Source organism: Neophocaena asiaeorientalis, unplaced genomic scaffold (genome assembly GCF_003031525.2).
Source record: "Neophocaena asiaeorientalis asiaeorientalis breed wild unplaced genomic scaffold, Neophocaena_asiaeorientalis_V1.1 scaffold670, whole genome shotgun sequence".
Lineage (NCBI taxonomy): Eukaryota > Metazoa > Chordata > Mammalia > Artiodactyla > Phocoenidae > Neophocaena > Neophocaena asiaeorientalis.
Genome location: NW_020175080.1, coordinates 688,381 through 705,658, shown reverse-complemented (window position 1 = coordinate 705,658; position 17,278 = coordinate 688,381). Strand labels below are relative to the sequence as shown.

Sequence of the window (17,278 nt, the reverse complement as noted above, 5' to 3'; positions counted from 1 at the left end):
GTTCATTTCACTTTAATTGCTTTATTGTTTCATCTCTGTCCTGTAGGCAGCTAAGAAAGAGCATGCAGCTATCATTCTTTGGAACACTGCATCTTGGAAACAGGTGCAGAATTTAATTTTCCACAGTTTGACTGTCACACAGATGGCCTTCTCTCCTGATGACAAGTTCCTACTAGCTGTTTCCAGAGATCGGACCTGGTCACTGTGGAAAAGGCAGGACACAGTCTCACCTGAGTTAGGTAAAACAGCTGCTGGTTGGGAAGATTATTAGTGAAACAGTTATGTCCATTTACCTACTTTGAGCAGCTATTGTGTAAAGAGAAATAGAAATGATAACAGGGTGAAGGGCAGAGTCTGGTTGTTGTGAGTCTTTCAAAGTTTTGTGATAACTGAGGAAGACTTGACCTTCCTTGTAAGGATGATATGTATTCAGACATCTCAGTTAAAGAAACATAAAAATCTACATGTAGAAAATTTGGATTTCACAGATGGTTACAGAATGCCACCATAAAACCAAATGGATGATATATACTGAGGATTTTATGGGACAGGAATAATGAATATACAGTTAAATTATGAAACTCAGAAGGACCATTGTCTTTACCATTCACCTACCCACCTCTGTCACAGTGATAATTGGGAGGGGGTGTTTTAGGCATCCATTTGTGAATAACATGACCCCTGGGCAAAATGTTAACACACCTACCTGCATTCTACTTTGGATCTGGCATAAGTTGAAAAAAAAAAAGGAAAAGGAAAAGGAAAAAAAGCTTCGTGTGATTGCAGCAGTAGCCTATTCTTATTCTTCCAGTTTCATTGAGTAGGTAAAATCTAGAGAGCATTTAAAGTACTTTGTGTTGTTTAATCCTGTTTTTAATTTTTCCATTGATAAAACCTACTGCAGTTTCATCTTAGGATATGTTTAGTCCTTTGGGTTTTTTGTGTTTTAGAGAATACCAGGGACTATGACACATATTGAGCAGTATATGTTGTAACAGACTGATTTCATTTGCAACTAGTGATTTCCTAACATGCAACTTTTACTTTTTTAAAAAAGTTAAAGTGATATTATACTAATAACAAATCCTTTAATTTGCTGTATCTTTATGGATTGTGGATTAATAGATACATTAGTCTACCCTCCATACACAGTTATGTCTTTTACTTTTAGTCCCTATGAGGGCTAGAAGTTAGTTACCCTACACTTAAAATATTGCAAGGGAAGAGATTTTTTTTAAGTTCGTTTTTTTCTTTTACATTATTTAAGGGTTCATTAGTCTTTTTTTCCATAGCTTAATACACAGATCTGGCTACTTCCTGAGTAAGTTTAAATTTCATCAGGCTTCTTCCATAAGCATAAATTGAACTTTTAGTTAAGTGTCCAGAAGATGTTTGTCATCAGTCACTAGAGAGTGACTAGTCAGTATAAAAGCATTTCCTACTAGAAAAATAACTGTATGCACATAGCCTTCTGGTGAGGGATCAGCTGCCTGGCCTTGGTTGCAAAAGTCTGTGTACATAAATTGATTGTTAAATTACATGTTGTGTATGGCATTTAAGCATAGCTTTCTAACAGGTAAAAAACTGCTCTCTCCACTTTGTGACTAGTGCATATGTGTTTCTTTCAGACCCAGTTTTCAGTCTCTTTGCCTTCACTAACAAAATCACCGCTGTGCACAGTAGAATTATTTGGTCTTGTGATTGGAGTCCTGATGGCAAGTATTTCTTCACTGGAAGTCGGGACAAAAAGGTAATTTTTTTTAACTTAATATTTTTTCAAATGCAAAATAATATTACAGGTGTGTTTGGATAAAAAGCACGTAATCCTAATTTTCTGATACATCTTTTAAAAATCAGTTTATTTATTTCCTTCTGTGTTTTTCATATGCATACATAAAAAGGCTTTTCTTACTTGTTAAATTCTATAATACATGTCTCTGAAATATCAAATACGAGAAGAAGTCCCTTCAGACACATGACTATCAGATGGCTCCAGTAGGAGAAAAAGTAGTAAAGGAAATGGGTCAGGACTAAGAAAGTAGGAGAGCAGGAGTGGATGGAGGGACATAGGGAAAGACAGTTTCTGCTTTTCTTTTTCATACTTTTGGGAATTTAAAATTCTTTCTATAATGAATGATTATTACATTTTTCATTCAGCGAAGGAGGCGGGGTGTGTGCCTGTGTGTGTCACGAGCCGTGAAAAAAATCAGAACAAGTTAGCTAGCAGTAGGTTCTTGACCATGACCCTCGCCCTTGTTCTCTGGGAAATGTTCCCCTGGCCTCTGGTCTTTCCTCTGTTTTCATGCCCTTTAAAGCATCCTTTCCTTTTTCTGCACTTCCTGCAGACCAGAGGCGCTGAGGCACTTGAGCGTTTCCTCTCCTCTCCTGCCCTCTCCAGTCACAGTCATGGTACAAGTTACAGAAGCAGAGGACTAACACAGCATGCTGTCACTCAATGAAACACTGAAATGTTAGCCTCTGAAGTGCTTTCTCTCAGACCTTTACTTCTGTCATTTGCCTATTCATTTCTTCCCCGGCATTTGTCTTCCTACTCTGCTAGCTGCTCAGGCAGCAGGACTGCTTCTGCCTTCCAGTCAGGCCTGGTAGCAGATGGTCCAGCTGTGGCTGTCACAGTTAGGTCAAGGCTGAAACGGACAAAGTATCATCCGCCATGCAGTCTCAGAAATGCACTCCTGCTTGCTTGGGCGGAGCCCTCTGCTCAGAATCTTGCTTTGGTCCTGCGTTTTCACTTCCCTCTCCATTTCTTTGTGACCATTCACACCCTTCTGAGGCATGAGCTTCCAGGAAAGCCTCATTTCTTATGCGGTGTATCATCAAGGTTAGGGCCTCCCGAGTGAGCTGAGCTGATTCCATGAGCAGTGGGTGGTGTAGAAGAAGAGACGGGGACTTGGTTGGTTTCATGCCTTTTGTGGTAATTTCTTGGGGTGGTGCACGAGCACCTTGAGGACGTGGTGGACAGAATCTCACTGGATCAGAACTGGTTTCCTGAGTGTAAAGAGCAGGCTAAACACACCTGGTCTCTGGGCAGGGACAGTCATCTTTGGACCAGCACAGTTGAGTAGTTGAGGTCTCAGAGACAGGTATCTGCTACATGGTGGCTTCTCTGTGATGCTTGAAATGCTCAGAAGTCCTGGAACACAAATGAAAATGATGCATTTTTTAAAATGTCAGTGTCCTCTATGCCATTGAAACTCTCTAATGCATTGCTAGAAACCTTGCAAAGAGAAAGTTTCACAGAGTTTGATCTGTTTGTGTTAGGTGGTTGTCTGGGGTGAGTGCGACTCCAGCGATGACTCCACTGAGCACAGCATCGGCCCCTGCTCCTCCGTTCTGGACGTGGGCGGAGCTGTGACTGCCATCAGTGTCTGCCCAGTACTTAACCTTACCCAACGGTCAGTCTCTGTGTGGGGCTTCATCTTATGTTTTCTTTAAGAAGACCACTTAGTTTCTCAATGTGTAGCCCTCTTATACTTTCATCTTTGGGTTCTCTTAGCTTCCAAGTTAACTATTTTTTTTTATAATGCTTATGTTTCTCATAGGATTTCTTTTTTGTTTTTAACACCATTTTATTTTATCTTATCTTTCTGATCAACCCCTATTTATTTATTTATTTGTTGGTTGGTTTGGCTGCGGTGCGTGGCTTGTGGGATCCTAGTTCCCAGATCAGGTATCAAACCCAGGCCCCCCCACAGTGGAAGCTCAGAGCCCCAAACACTGGACCACCAGGGAACTCCTCTCAAAAGAATTGCTAAATTGATAGAGCTTGATGATATTCAGTGTGGTGAAATAGAGATCGGGAGTGTGGCTTTTGAGAGGTTCTTATTTCACCAAATTTAGGACTGTGGTGCTTTCTCTGTAACAAGTATCTTCAGTAGAACAAAGGTCTCTGCTGCCAGCCAGGGAAACACTGGCTTACAGGCCTTGCCAGCAGAGGGCAGAGGTAAAACCGTGAGCATCCTCGATGGAGAGGAGGCTCTGTGAGCGCACAGTAGAGCAGCGCACTGGATCCTGGACCCGAATTTTAAACAGAGTCCTTTGTAAGCCAGAGACAGTTGGGAGCACTGAAGAACTACTTTAGATTGGTGATGATGGAGATAACAGAAGTTCATGCTAAATTAATCACTGTCTTTCCCTTCCCTTAAAAACAGATACGTTGTTGCAGTAGGATTAGAGTGTGGAAAGATTTGTTTATATTCTTGGAAGAAGACTGATCAAGTTCCAGAAATAAATGACTGGAGGCACTGTGTAGAAACAAGTCAAAGGTATTTCCTTCCTGTTTTTGCTTCCATCAGATTAGATAGATATCATGGAGTCTTTAGCAGCAAATCTTATGTCACATTTGCGTGGAGAGAAACACAGATCTGTTCATGGTGCTCACTGCTAATTTGTACCTCTGTGTTTTGACAGTCTCTTGAGATTGACATTTATTACTATACTGCACTTGTTTTTTAAAAGTTTATTTGACCAAATTGCTTGTTTGCATGATACTGTGTTTACAGACAGCGCATTGGAGATGAAAGTGATTTTCATAATGATGAGTTTCAGAATTTGACTAAGTAGAATCTTAGTAAAATTTAATTCAAAATGTTGGTGTTGTTTTGGAAATATTATAGATTGTGTTTGGTAGCCGAATCTCGTGTTTGAACACCTTAGCTCACATCCTGAGATGGAGTAAACCGTCAAGTGCCCCTCAAAGCCCTGTGACCAGCCTTCAGGCAGAGTAAGTGCTCCTGAGCCTCGTGCCCTGGGCGTGGGCCTTTGCCACCTGAGCTGCTCAGAGCACCTGCTATTTACAGCCTCCTCCTCATTTGCCTGCTTAGACAGCAGGGAACACTTTTTAATCTACTTCTTTACCCATTTCATTAGTTAAAAATGACTAAACTTTCAAAAAGTCATTCATGTCATTCTGTGTTAGATTTGTTTTAGGATTCTTCAACCTTCATGTATTTAAACTATCCAAAATATAACTTCAAATACAATTCCAAACAACAGCATCATGAGGAAGGTCATTGGCTTGATGCCGAGAGACATATTGTACAAGATGTACCTTCCAGGGGAGTTTGTCTCCTTACCAGCAAAGCATGTTAATGCTCATGATAATTGTATTTATTTAAATGTATTTAAAATGAGATCTGCTTTATTACTGCTGTCCTCATGGGTTCTCTCCCACCTCTCTGATGCTGGGTTTAGCTGTTGAAACAGTTCATGCTATTGGCTTACTGAACAGAGAGGTATCCAATGAAATTCCATGTCTCAGGCACTTGAAACTTCCTCTCTTCCTGGCCTCCCCTCCTCTTCTTTTCCTTCCTTTCACTTTGCCCTACCCATGATGCTTGCTCTGCCTCTGCCTAGTACCCAGACCACTTCTGTGGCCTGAATGTGGAACAGTGGCAAGAAGCCCCTCAGAAAGTATGGGCAGGGGACATGTACAGAATTTGAGTTTTTCATTTAAAATTTTTTTAGTCATTGTGGTGACTTTGGATTTGCAAGAACTAATTCCTGGCTTACCTTATATTATTTGGATTGCTAATATTACACTTATCAGATTACGAGTACTTTTCAAATGAAAGGTTTTGCTGATAATGAAATATAAACGAAGGTAATATAAGCAAGCACTGCCTTCTAGGTTGGCTCCCCGAACTCCCTGTCTTCTAAATGTGATCTGTTAACACGCTGGATTTAAAGAACATTACCAAAAAAGAAAAGAAACGAAACATACCATCTCAAAGCATATATAGCCAAATAAGTACTGTCCCTCAAAGTAACTTCTCTGGGAAGCAAAGTACTATATATATATATATATATATATATACTAGTCTAAATATATTCTTGTTTCAGTGATGTCACTACTTCAAATCATTCTTTTAATGAAATGAGAGAACTTTAATATTAATCCAGAACAAATGAGATCCCAGTGATGTTGCTGTTACTTAAAATATTTTTGGAACTTCTCTTTAGGAACTGTGTTCAAAACTAGCTTACCAGTGATGCAAGAAAACCAATTATGATACCTTTTATATAAAGTTTTCCTCATTTTGACCATTCACTTTTTTTTTTTTTAGCTTAACCTTCATCTTATTTATAAGCTCATATCCAGATGACTTTTGACTTCTTTCAGTAATCAGATTCATCCTCAAAGGAAGATGAGCTCTCATTGAGAATACTCAGGTCGTAGTCTGTGTGGAAGCATTTCCTTTAGGAGAATTTCAGGAAACACTGCAGCATTGTTGGAATGTGTGGACCCTTCTAGAGTGGCCACTTGCAAGGGCTCACAGTCATTTGGTGACTTAGGTTCTGGTGTGCTGATTTTTCTAAATGTGTTTCATCACTTCGAGGCTATACTTCATTCTTTTGATCCTGAGAGTGCGTTGGTGACAGGGACTCTCAGAGTCTGCAAGTATAATTTGTGAGCTCAGATATTATTTTCAGTGTTTACTGCTTTAAAACTTGCACCATATTCACCTTATTCCGTTTTGGTTTGGAGGACTGGTTTGCAGGTTAAATTTATAGAGGATATTATATTTCATAGAGATTTATTAATAATCTATGTTTGGTAGCATCCTAGGTTAGCCATGAGGATGGGGGCTGGGGGTAGTGTGTTAATATGAACATCTTGCCCAGGGTCATGCAGTTACAGGTCACATTGGAGACCAAGGTTCTTTCACTGGGTAGTCTATTAAATCTTTCACTATCTTTTCTTACCCAGCAGTAAATAATGAGAGTAAGCGTCCATTCAAGTTACAGGGATGTCAGAAGATCAAATATAGAATATGTTGCAAAGTTGGAATTCTTTAGAAAAGAAACACATTTAGTAATGTTACCTGAAAGACTGATTTTAATAGTTAAAATTGATGGTTAAAGCAAAATTTGACATAAATGCATTGTCTATTTCTTGCTCTTTTTGGTGGTATCCTTGGTCAGTAAGTAAAACGTTTTCAAGGCTAACATAAAATTGCTGGTGGTATTATAAATATTAGTGATGGTATTTTAAAACCTGTACATTTAGATGGTCAGGTTTTGACTTCTATTTATGTTAACAACACTAATAGGAAGAGCATACTAACTGAATTAATATGCAGGTGAGCACCCAGAAAAATATTTCATAGTCATAGCATACATTCATTTCATGATTTCTCTATCTTTGTTTTAGCCAAAGTCATACACTTGCTATCAAAAAATTATGCTGGAAGAACTGTAATGGAAAAACTGAACAGAATGAAGCAGAAGGCACTGAATGGTTACACTTTGCAAGTTGTGGTGAAGATCACACTGTGAAGATACACAGAGTTAACAGATATGCACTGTAATGGACTTAATGACTGCAAGCATATACTCGTTGGTGTCTTAAAAATATTTATCATGTAAATAGATAACCTTTCTTTACCTCATAATTTCATTGCATTTCATGCTTAAGACCTAAGGCAGTAGTCCTCATGTGAGTCTCAGACCCTTTGAAATATGATGAAAGCTACAGACTCTGCTCAAAATGTTTATATACACACAGTCTCAGAACCTTGCCCATACTTTCAGGGATTCAGACCTGCATCTGTGTGTCCCACATTGAGAGCCTCTATTCTTTCTTTCTTCATGAGCAAATTTGCCTAATTTTGTGTCATTTCGGGCCTTCTCTTTTCAAAAGTTTGGGACGTTTCATTATTTACTACCCTCCTGTGAGGGATAGCCTCAAAAATAAAAAGAGATAAAACCCAGATTACTCAATTTTTATTTTAACAGTTTTTTATAAATACGCAGACCACACAAAGTGTGGTCTTGACCCCTCCCTCCCAGTACACACCAACCATTCTAGGAATTTGGCAGGTTGTGAGTTGAACTGTAGTTGGTCCCTTCTCTTATTCTTTAAAAGTACATAGATGCTTCCTTCAGAGTTTGACTTAAAGTGCTTAAAGTAACTGAGAGATATAGGGGCTGGAAAGTAGCGTCGGAATCACCTGAATTTCTGTGAAGTTGCAAGGATGAGTCACAAGAGGAAGGATGAAGTCATGAGCGTGAAGGATGTGCCCCAGGGAGAGGGTGCGATGGGAGCAGAGGGCAGAAGAACACACCAGAAAGACAGTGTTGGGTGTGCCTGCTGAGCTTTGGGAGGCTGCCCACGAGAGCTGAGCACTTGGGAGTTGGGTGGAGAGAGGTTAAGAGAGGGTGTGGGAGAGCCTGCGAAGACTGGTGGGAGAGCCAGGCCTCTCCTGACCCTGTGGGAACATGAGCCACCTGGCAGATTGCCACTTTGCACACTGTATGTAGTAAAGAGCTGGAAGCAGGGAGGCGAGGATTTTCTTGGTGGGAGTTTATGCTATTATCTAACATGACATTTTACTTCCAAAGAAGTTAAGTGATACTTAGTCTAAATGAAGGTTTTTAGACCAGAGCTATCCAGTATTTCTAGTCCAACAGAAATATAATGTGAGCTACCTATGTACTTTAAACTTTTCTGGTAACCACATAAAGTAAAAAGAAAGAGGTGTAATTTATTTTAATGACACATTTGTTCAAATCCAGTATATCTCAAATAGTATCATTTTAATATAGTCAATATACAAAATTATGGAGATATTTTACCCTTTCTTCTGTATGAAAACTTTGTACACTACAAATTGCACTTTATACTTGACAGCTCATCTCAATTCATACTAGCCACATTTCAAATGCTCACTAGCCACCTGTGGCTAGTGGCTATATCCATATTTGGACAGTGCAGTTCTAGATCACTGAATTTGTATAAACTTGTCTTACACCCTTAGGGGTGTGTGTGTGCATGTGAGCGTGTATGCACCAAGGCAGTGAGCACCTGAGCTTCTTAACCTCAGAAACCGGGATGCTCTGAAGTATGATTTCTTTGCTTATCTGCTGAAGGATCTGAATTGTCCCATTGGCACACAGCAATTTGTTCAGATCCTGAGCACATGGGATTCCAGAGCAGATTCAGTGGACTAACAGTACTTTAGAGCCTTTTCCAGCACGGAACTCAACCCCCTAAGGTCTCCTGAAAGCAGGCCTAGTCTTAGACCAAGTTCATGGTTAGTTGTTGTTTTGCCAGTTGTAAATAGACAGTTTTCCCAAGTTGTCCTGAAGCATCTTCCTCAGTAATCACGTGTGTAATTAATTCAGTTCAGTAAGTGTTCCCAGGACTTGCTGTACATTTGGATGGTATATTGAACTTCATACACATACATTGTACTTTTACCATGATGGTCTTCATCTGCTAAAGGAGAACACTTTGAACCATACTGTAGTAGTTCATAACATCTAAAGCAAAAGGCAGTCTTGCAGCTTTGCTCTGGAGTTGCTGAGGAGTATTTCAGAATCCCTGACCTGCCCTTCCTTGTTTTCCCTGATAATTTCATTTTTCTGCCTTAGTCACAGCATCAAAGCTCAGACTGATGCCAAGTGCCAACCTAAGCAGTTGCTATCTTCTGACTTACATGACTGTCCTACATGGAGGAGACGTGATTGGGTTGTGTTCCCAGCACATGTTTACCTTGGGCAACAAGGAGCCAAATCACTGTCTTCCCACTAGCCTCACGGGGAGCAGCCATGGTTATTGGTTCCAAAGACAGACTGTGGGAATTTGAGGGAGACAAAAATACCATACTGTCTTGATTACTGTAGCTTTGTAGTATAGTCTGAAGTCAGGGAGCCTGATTCCTCCAGCTCCATTTTTTGTTCTCAAGATTGTTTTGGCTGTTCGGGATCTTTTGTGTTTCCGTACAAATTGTGCAATTTTCTTGTTCTCATTCTGTGAAAAATGCCAGTGGTAGTTTGATAAGGATTGCATTGAATCTGTAGATTGCTTTGGGTAGTAGAGTCATTTTCACAGTGTTGATTCTTCCAGTCCAAGAACATGGTATATCTCTCCATCTATTTGTATCTTTAATTTCTTTCATCAGTATCATATAATTTTCTGTACACAGGTCTTTTGTCTCCTTAGGTAGGTTTATTCCTGGGTATTTTATTCTTTTTGTTGCAATGGTAAATGGGATTGTTTTCTTAATTTCACTTTCAGATTTTTTTCCGGAGGGCGTCTGTTCTTCGCTCAGACAGGATGGGGTTAAAGGAGCAGCAGATTCGGGGGCTCTGGCTCACTCAGGCCGGGGGCAGGGAGGGGCACGGAGTGCAGGGTGAGCCTGCGGCAGCAGAGGCCGGCATGACGTTGTACCAGCCTGAGGTGCGCCGTGCGTTCTCCCACGGTTGTGTGGAAACCTTTCCTCCTTCACAGCTCCCTCCCACTGGTGCAGGCCCCGTCCCTATCCATTTGTCTCTGTTTATTCTTTTGCCCTACCCAGGTATGTGGGGAGTTTCTTGCCTTTTGGGAGGTCTGAGGTCTTCTGCCAGCGTTCAGTGGTGTTCTGTAGGAGTCGTTCCACGTGTGAATGTATTTCTGATGTATCTGTGGAGAGGAAGGTGATCTCCGGGTCTTACTCTTCTGCCCTCTGTCCAGGGCATCAGATTTTTCTTGTTTTCCATAGCACCTAGCACAATGTAGCTGGCCCTGTGTACTGTCAAATATTTGCTGAATTCAAGAACAAGTTTGATCGCACAGATGGCTGGCTGGTGGAGGAAGCATTCTTCAGTGTAATCCACCGGTCAGTAAATAGGAAAATTGGCATCAGATCCTTTCCCTGTCTTGGTGGCATAAAGAGGTAGGGAACAAAGAGCAGGAAGGAGATGTTAACCCAGAAGGGAACAAGAAGGGTGTGGTTTGGCCCAGTCCACCCACCCTTGAATGATCAGGGAGAAGCTGGGCCCCCAGGAAAAGGGCCTCAGCTGTGGGTCCACCCACCCTCTCACTCTTGTGGTCTGCTTAGTACTCGGGGCAGAGGGCCGGGTGTTGTTTTGAACATGAGTCTGGATATAATGGAGCCCTTGTTCCCAAACATGGTGATTTTGAGCTGCCCCTCTAGCTTCTTTCACAAAAAAGATCTCTTATCACTCCGGGGGAGGGAGCTTCCTGGCGTTTTCTGATCTTTTTTTCCACTGCTCTCAAGTTGTTTCTGCCAGAGCTTCCAACCTCCAGGCTCTGGAGAGAAACCTACTCCACTGCTGTCTCTCTTCCTGCTCTGCAGGCCTTCTGATTTCTCCGGTGTCAGGATATCTAGGTCAGCAGGTTCTCATTGTTAGGGAGGTATGCATTTCACTTCTGGCAGGAAGCACCAATTTCATTATCCAAACTAAATTCACCCTCCTTTGAAACACCGACCGACCCCATCTCAACGACTTGGCAGAAAATATGATCCATCATAATTGGCAACTGCCAACTACCTCCGTGATCAAGAGGCCTCGGGGGTTTTAGTCAGTGGAAAACCTCTACCCTTCCTTACCATTTAAGACTGGACCGTTATAATGGAGCTTCCATCCCCACCAGGATAACAGAAATGGTCACTTAGGTCACTGCCTATCACCGAACCAAGCAAGTTGAATAATCTGATCGGTCCTTGTCCTAATTGGCTTTTCAGCCTTAGTTACCACCAACGCGCTCTCCTCTAGCTCTCCTCCCATCTCTCTGACTGTACCTTCTCATTAGTCAGTGGCATGGAGGCAGGTGATCCTTAAATGTCACTGGCCTCAGACACACCTCTTCCTGTCCCTCCTGGACCCCAGCCGTGCTCCTCTGCACCGTAGGGTCTGCCCCACTCTCTTGCCTCAGTCCCCATCCCTACCCCTCATCCCCTACCACAGGCTGTGCTCCAGCCTCAATGAAGTTCCTGCTTTGGGAATTTTCTGAGCCTTTTGCACCTCCAGGCCATTGTACGTGGAATGCTACCTCCCAACCCAGGACCCTCTGGAGTCCTAGGTGGAGGAGGCTCAACCTTTTGAAGGAAGGCCCCTTCTTGGGCCCTGCAGCACAGAAAGGCGACCTGGCTGTAGAGCCATCTTCTTCACTGTCCTGGGGGCCTCTCAGCCCAGAGGCTGCCTTATGGACTGTCGTCTTCCCAGCACCTACCATGTTCCTAGCAGGGAGCAGCTTCCCAACGAACATTGAATGAGTGTCCCTGCCAAAGCACATTTTCATCTGCGGTAATTAAGCCTGGACAGTTCCAAGAGGTTGTAGCTGGTTTCCCTGCCCCCAATTCCACCACCCCATCCAGCCTGGGCACAGTCATTAGACAGTTTGGTCGAAATCACCTCTTGGGGACACTTTCTTGCTCAAAAATCTTCGGAATGAAATTCTATTCCCTTAGACCGACTTAAACCTGCCTTTCAAAACCTGCCCCCAAACCTGCCCCACCTCCTTCCTCAATCCCCACAGACTCTAACTCTGAGAGGCACTCACTGAACTGTTGCCAAGTGAGTGAATGAATAAATACTGCATGAATGAATGTCTCCTGTATTGTGGGGATTCTCAAGAATGGAGTCCATTGCCAGGGAACACATCATCCTGAGTACAGAACCAGGCTGAGTGGGATGGACCGGGGCAGAGCCTCACCAAGGGGGAAAGATTTTAAGACACAATTGGGGCTGTCTACCCAATCTGGCTATAGACATATTTTTCACAGTTCTTGGTTGAGAGAGGGGTGTCCGGAGGAGCTGAAGAGCTGTTTCACTACAAAGCTGTGAACTTTGGGTGCAGAGGCTGGCTGCCTGAGACCTCAGCATGGACCACCTCAGGCTATTCCAAGGTCCCAGGGCCAGCAGATGGACCAGGGGAGATAAAGCAGTGGTAGGCCTATAGCACAGGAGTTCATTGAACGATGAACACTTGTAAGACATTCACTGATGGGGACTGGAGGTTCTGCTTCAGGCAGGGTAAGAGCGAGCAGTCCGATTTCTGACGGTCTCTTTGTGGCAGTGGAGGCCCAGGGAATCTTGGTGAAATGCACTTGAAGGTGCCCATTAGAGACTGAGGCTCCCGGTGTCCCCACCCACCCTACCCTCCCTTCTTTACTGTGGCCCAGATCACAGGCTTCCTCCTTTGGGGTGCCTTCCCTGGACTCCCTGGTTGGAAGGAGCTCCTTTCTCTCTTCTCTCCTGCCATTCTACACTTGCATCCTGGAGCGAAGCAACAGGGCGCTCAGCCCCCGTTGTCTGTGTCATTTCCCTACATGGAGGTAGGCACAATATCTTCACACCCTCCTGAGCACACAGTCCCCTGGGCAGAGCCAGGGGCTTAAAGATACTTCTTGACTAAGTGGTAATTCAGTGGTTTTTAATGACCTTAAGGGTTCTGCACTCTACATCAAAGGACACAGTCAACAGAGTGAAAAGGCAACCTACAGGATGGGAGAAAATATTGCAAATGATAGATCTGCTGAAGGGTTAATATCCAGTCTATACAAAGAACTCCTACAACTCAACAATAAAAAAACAACCAAGGGCTTCGCTGGTGGCACAGTAGTTGAGAGTCCGCCTGCCGATGCAGGGGACACGGGTTCGTGCCCCGGTCCGGGAAGATCCCACATGCCGCGGAGCGGCTGGGCCCATGAGCCATGGCCACTGAGCCTGCGCGTCCGGAGCCTGTGATCCGCAACGGGAGAGGCCACAACAGTGAGAGGCCCGCGTACCGCAAAAAAAAAAAAAACAACCAAGTTGGGGGCAGAGCAGGGGGGAGCAAAGGACTTGAACAGACAATTCTCCAAAGATGATATATAAATGGCCAATAAGCACGTGAAAAGATACTCAACACCACTAACCATTAGGGAAATGCAAATCAACAACACAATGAGAGGCTACCTCACACCCAGTAGGATGGCTACTGTAACAATAACAAAAACCTAACCAAACCAAACAAAACCAGAAGATAACTATTGGTGAGAATATGGAGGAATCGGAGCCCTTGTGCACCATTGGTGAGAATGTAAAATGGTGTAGCCGCTATGGGCAACACTATGGCAATTCCTCAAAACTTAAAAATAGAACTGCCATATGATCCAGCAATTCCACTTCTGACTATATATATCCAAAAGAATTGGAAGTAAATTCTCAAAGAGATGCTCATACACCCATGTTCATAGCATATTTGCAATAGCCAAGAGGTGGAAGTATTCCAAGTGTTCATCAAGAGATGAATGGGTCAAAAAATATGGTATATACATACAGTGAAACATTATTCAGCCTTAAAAAGGAAGGAAATTCTGAACACATGCTGCCACATGGACATTATGCTGAGTGAAATAAGCTAGTCACAGAAAGACAAATACTGTATGATTCCACTTATATGAGGTATCTAGAGTAGCCAAATTCGTAGATACAGAAAATAGAATGGTGATTGCCAGAGGCTGGGGGAGGGGGAAAGGGGAGTTCTTATTTAATGGGTATAGAGTTTAAGTTTTGCAAGATGAAAAGAGTTCTGGAGATTGTTTGCACAACAAGGTGGTTCATTCCTTCCTATACGTGATATTACTGAACTGTGCACTTAAAAATGGCTAAGAGGGGTAAGTTTTATGTTATGTATATTTTAACACAATTAAAAAAAAATTTTTTTTAAAGGAGTTCTGACTTTGCCCATTCAGATTGTTCCCTAGCAAGTCTGTCCTAAAGTAACACCCTTGTGGATTTGTGATTTGTTACTTGGCCACATAACACCTTGAGGAGAGGTACTCCTTACATTCCCAGGGAAGTAACCTAGGCCCTCACTGCTCAGGGTGCAGTCCAAGGACCCCAGTGTCCACATCGCCCAGGCGAGTCAGAAACACAGAACCTTAACCACCATGCCCCACAACTTAATCAGAATCTGCATTTTAATAGGCTTCCAGATGATTCTGGCAGGTTAATTCCTGAAAGGGCTGGCCTCAAGGAGATCCTCGGGGAGAAGTAATGCATTAAAAGGAGGGGTGAGGGGAGCATCAACCCCCAGCACTCTCCCCAACTTAGAGGTGGGGAGGCGGAGGCGCTGAGGACCACCGTGGCTTACACCAGAGAGATTGTTGAACACATTTAACTGGTTGGGCTTTGGAGACTGACTTCCCAGGCGCTAACTTGTCCACCTTCTTCTAGCTGTGTGCCCTTGAGCAAGTTACTGTACCTCTCTCTGCCACAGCTACCCCACCTGTAAGAGCCACCTCATAGATCTGTTTATTTAACTGTTGAATAATTAGCACAGATAAGAGTATACATGTGCCCAGTGCAGTGCCTGCTCCTGTCGGTACTGTTACCAGAAGTCAAATTGAGAGGTTAGAGTGCAAGGGAGTGAGGCCAAGATGCCCAAGGTTCCTGCTCCAAGTATGGCCAAACGGTATGCCGCAGGGAGGTGGTTGGATGGTGAATGCTAAGGGGCAAACTCGGGCATCCATCCATCGATAACGTTCATTCCTTCCAGAGTAAGGTCCTGGGGATTCTTTTTTAAAAATATGTATTTATATATTTGGCTGCGCCGGGTCTTAGTTAAGGCATGTGGGATCTTTTTTCGTTGCAGCATGCAGAATCGGGGATCTTCAGTTGCGGCATGTGAACTCTTAGTTGCGGCATGCAGGATCTAGTTCCCTGACCAGGGATCAAACCCAGGCCCCTGCGTTGGGAGCGTGGAGTCTTAGCCACTGGACCTCCAGGGAAGTCCTGATCCTGGGGATTCTGCAGTGAGTGAGACTAGCTAGGGCAGTCTTCAGGCAGGGGCCACCTAGGCAAGGGGAAGCCTAGGCACCGGCTGTAGCACTGCAGCCCCGTACCCAACGGCTCTGGCCTGGGACACAACACGCCTCCCCGACCCCCAGGGTCTTTCTCAGACCTGGTATTGGGGGCTGAGCCAGGAGGGGCTGGTGGGCCACCAGGCAGCAGAACCCTTGCTTTTTATACAAACAGAGGCTGGACCGGGGAGTCTACTCCACGCATTGTCACGCATCCCAAGGTGCCTGCAGCGCACACACAGGGTGACTGAGGGCCTGGCTGTAGCACAGGCAGTGTACTTGTGGCCTGTGTGTCCTTCCCACCTTGTCCCACTGCAGCATGCTTTGAGAGCTGAGACAGAAAGGAAGGGGGCAGAGCACAACCATTAAAGGAATGACACAACCATTAAGAAGAACAGGAAGTGACAAAAACTGGTTAGAACCTACTAGGCCCAAGATGGCGGAAGATTCAACTTCCAGTAGGCCTTGAGCCTCATTATACTCTCATTGTAATACATTAGCATCTGCTAAACGACACACCCGTGCCATGACAGTTCCATAAAAGACCAAAAGTGGGTGCTGCCCCAATTCCTGAAAATCCCTGCCCCTTCTCTAAGATAGCTAGAATATTCCTCCCGCTCATAGCCTATGAAATTACCCAGCCCATAAAAACTAAACACCCCATATTTCCCTGGCACCTCTCGCGCCTTCTGAGACGAACCACACTGTGTACGGAGTGTGTGTCTGTCTCAATAAACCTTTCACTTTACTATGGCTAGCTCTTGAATTCTTACCTGCACCGTCTGCCCCAGGAATATGACTTGGGATATGACCAAGACCACCCTCTCACGCCCCATTCTTCCTACAACAGAGCCAGTGGTCCATTCCTGGGGCCCCACCTTCGGTCCCCAAGGACCCGAATCTGAGTCCTCACTTAAGCCTCCAGACTTTGCAGCCCTCCGATGCGGGTTCTGCACAGCCCTCCCCTCACCTCGGGAACCTTTCCTGGGCCTCCAGTACCTTTCACTCCATCCCCGGAAGCCGGCCCCCACCTGCCCACCAGCTTCCACACTCACACTGGGCCGGGCAATTCCCGCCCGTGGGTTTGGCCCGCCTCTCCACACTTGAGGCAGTGGTGTCCTGGGATGCAGGCCCCTGGCGGAGCGGAGGAGGTGCTTTTGCTTGGGTCACACTGGAGCTACCGGGTCCCGACGGTGGCCCCTGCCGCGACCTTATTAACCAAACTCATCGGTCCCCAATCTTTTTCCTCTTCCACCTTTTGCTCAGCCACATTCTCAGAAACGCCGAGCACACGCCCCACTGGGGAACAGCAGTTGGGGAAGTCTCCTTGCAAACGCCCCGCCCCGCACACTGGGGTTCCTCCACGGAGAGTGAGGCTCCTGGGCGCTGCGCTGGGCTCGGGCCAGGGAGAGTCGGCGGGAAGGATCGCCAGGTTCCAGGATGCCCAGCAGCAAAAAGCAATTCGTTGCATCTTGCATCAGCCTCTCCGTGGTACCGTAAACTAGAACTTTGTGTTCCAAGGGTCTGGGGGTGTCTCCGTGGACTCCGTTGGAAAGCAGTTAAAAGAGACAATCACTGGCACTCCCTCCCCCTGCCCCCAGGTGGGAAAAGGGCCGAAAGCAGTGAAACTCCGTGAGTCAGCGAGCCCGTGGCAAGCCCGGCCTGCCGGGAGAGGCGCCGCCCCT

The 17,278-nt window shown here is 44.6% G+C and overlaps 1 protein-coding gene across 2 annotated transcripts in view; it reads left to right on the top strand.

Annotated features, from left to right (window-relative positions):
* The window catches only part of ELP2 (elongator acetyltransferase complex subunit 2), a 43,878-nt gene extending 36,148 nt beyond the window's left edge, over window positions 1–7,730 (top strand). For both annotated transcript variants that reach the window (XM_024764140.1, XM_024764142.1), the window contains 5 exons: window positions 47–239; window positions 1,629–1,750; window positions 3,280–3,413; window positions 4,170–4,283; window positions 7,172–7,730. In XM_024764140.1, coding sequence (XP_024619908.1) covers window positions 47–239; window positions 1,629–1,750; window positions 3,280–3,413; window positions 4,170–4,283; window positions 7,172–7,328 — 720 coding nt within the window. In that variant the 3' untranslated portion in view covers window positions 7,329–7,730. The remainder of the gene's footprint in view (window positions 1–46; window positions 240–1,628; window positions 1,751–3,279; window positions 3,414–4,169; window positions 4,284–7,171) is intronic.
* Window positions 7,731–17,278: the final 9,548 nt, after the last annotated feature.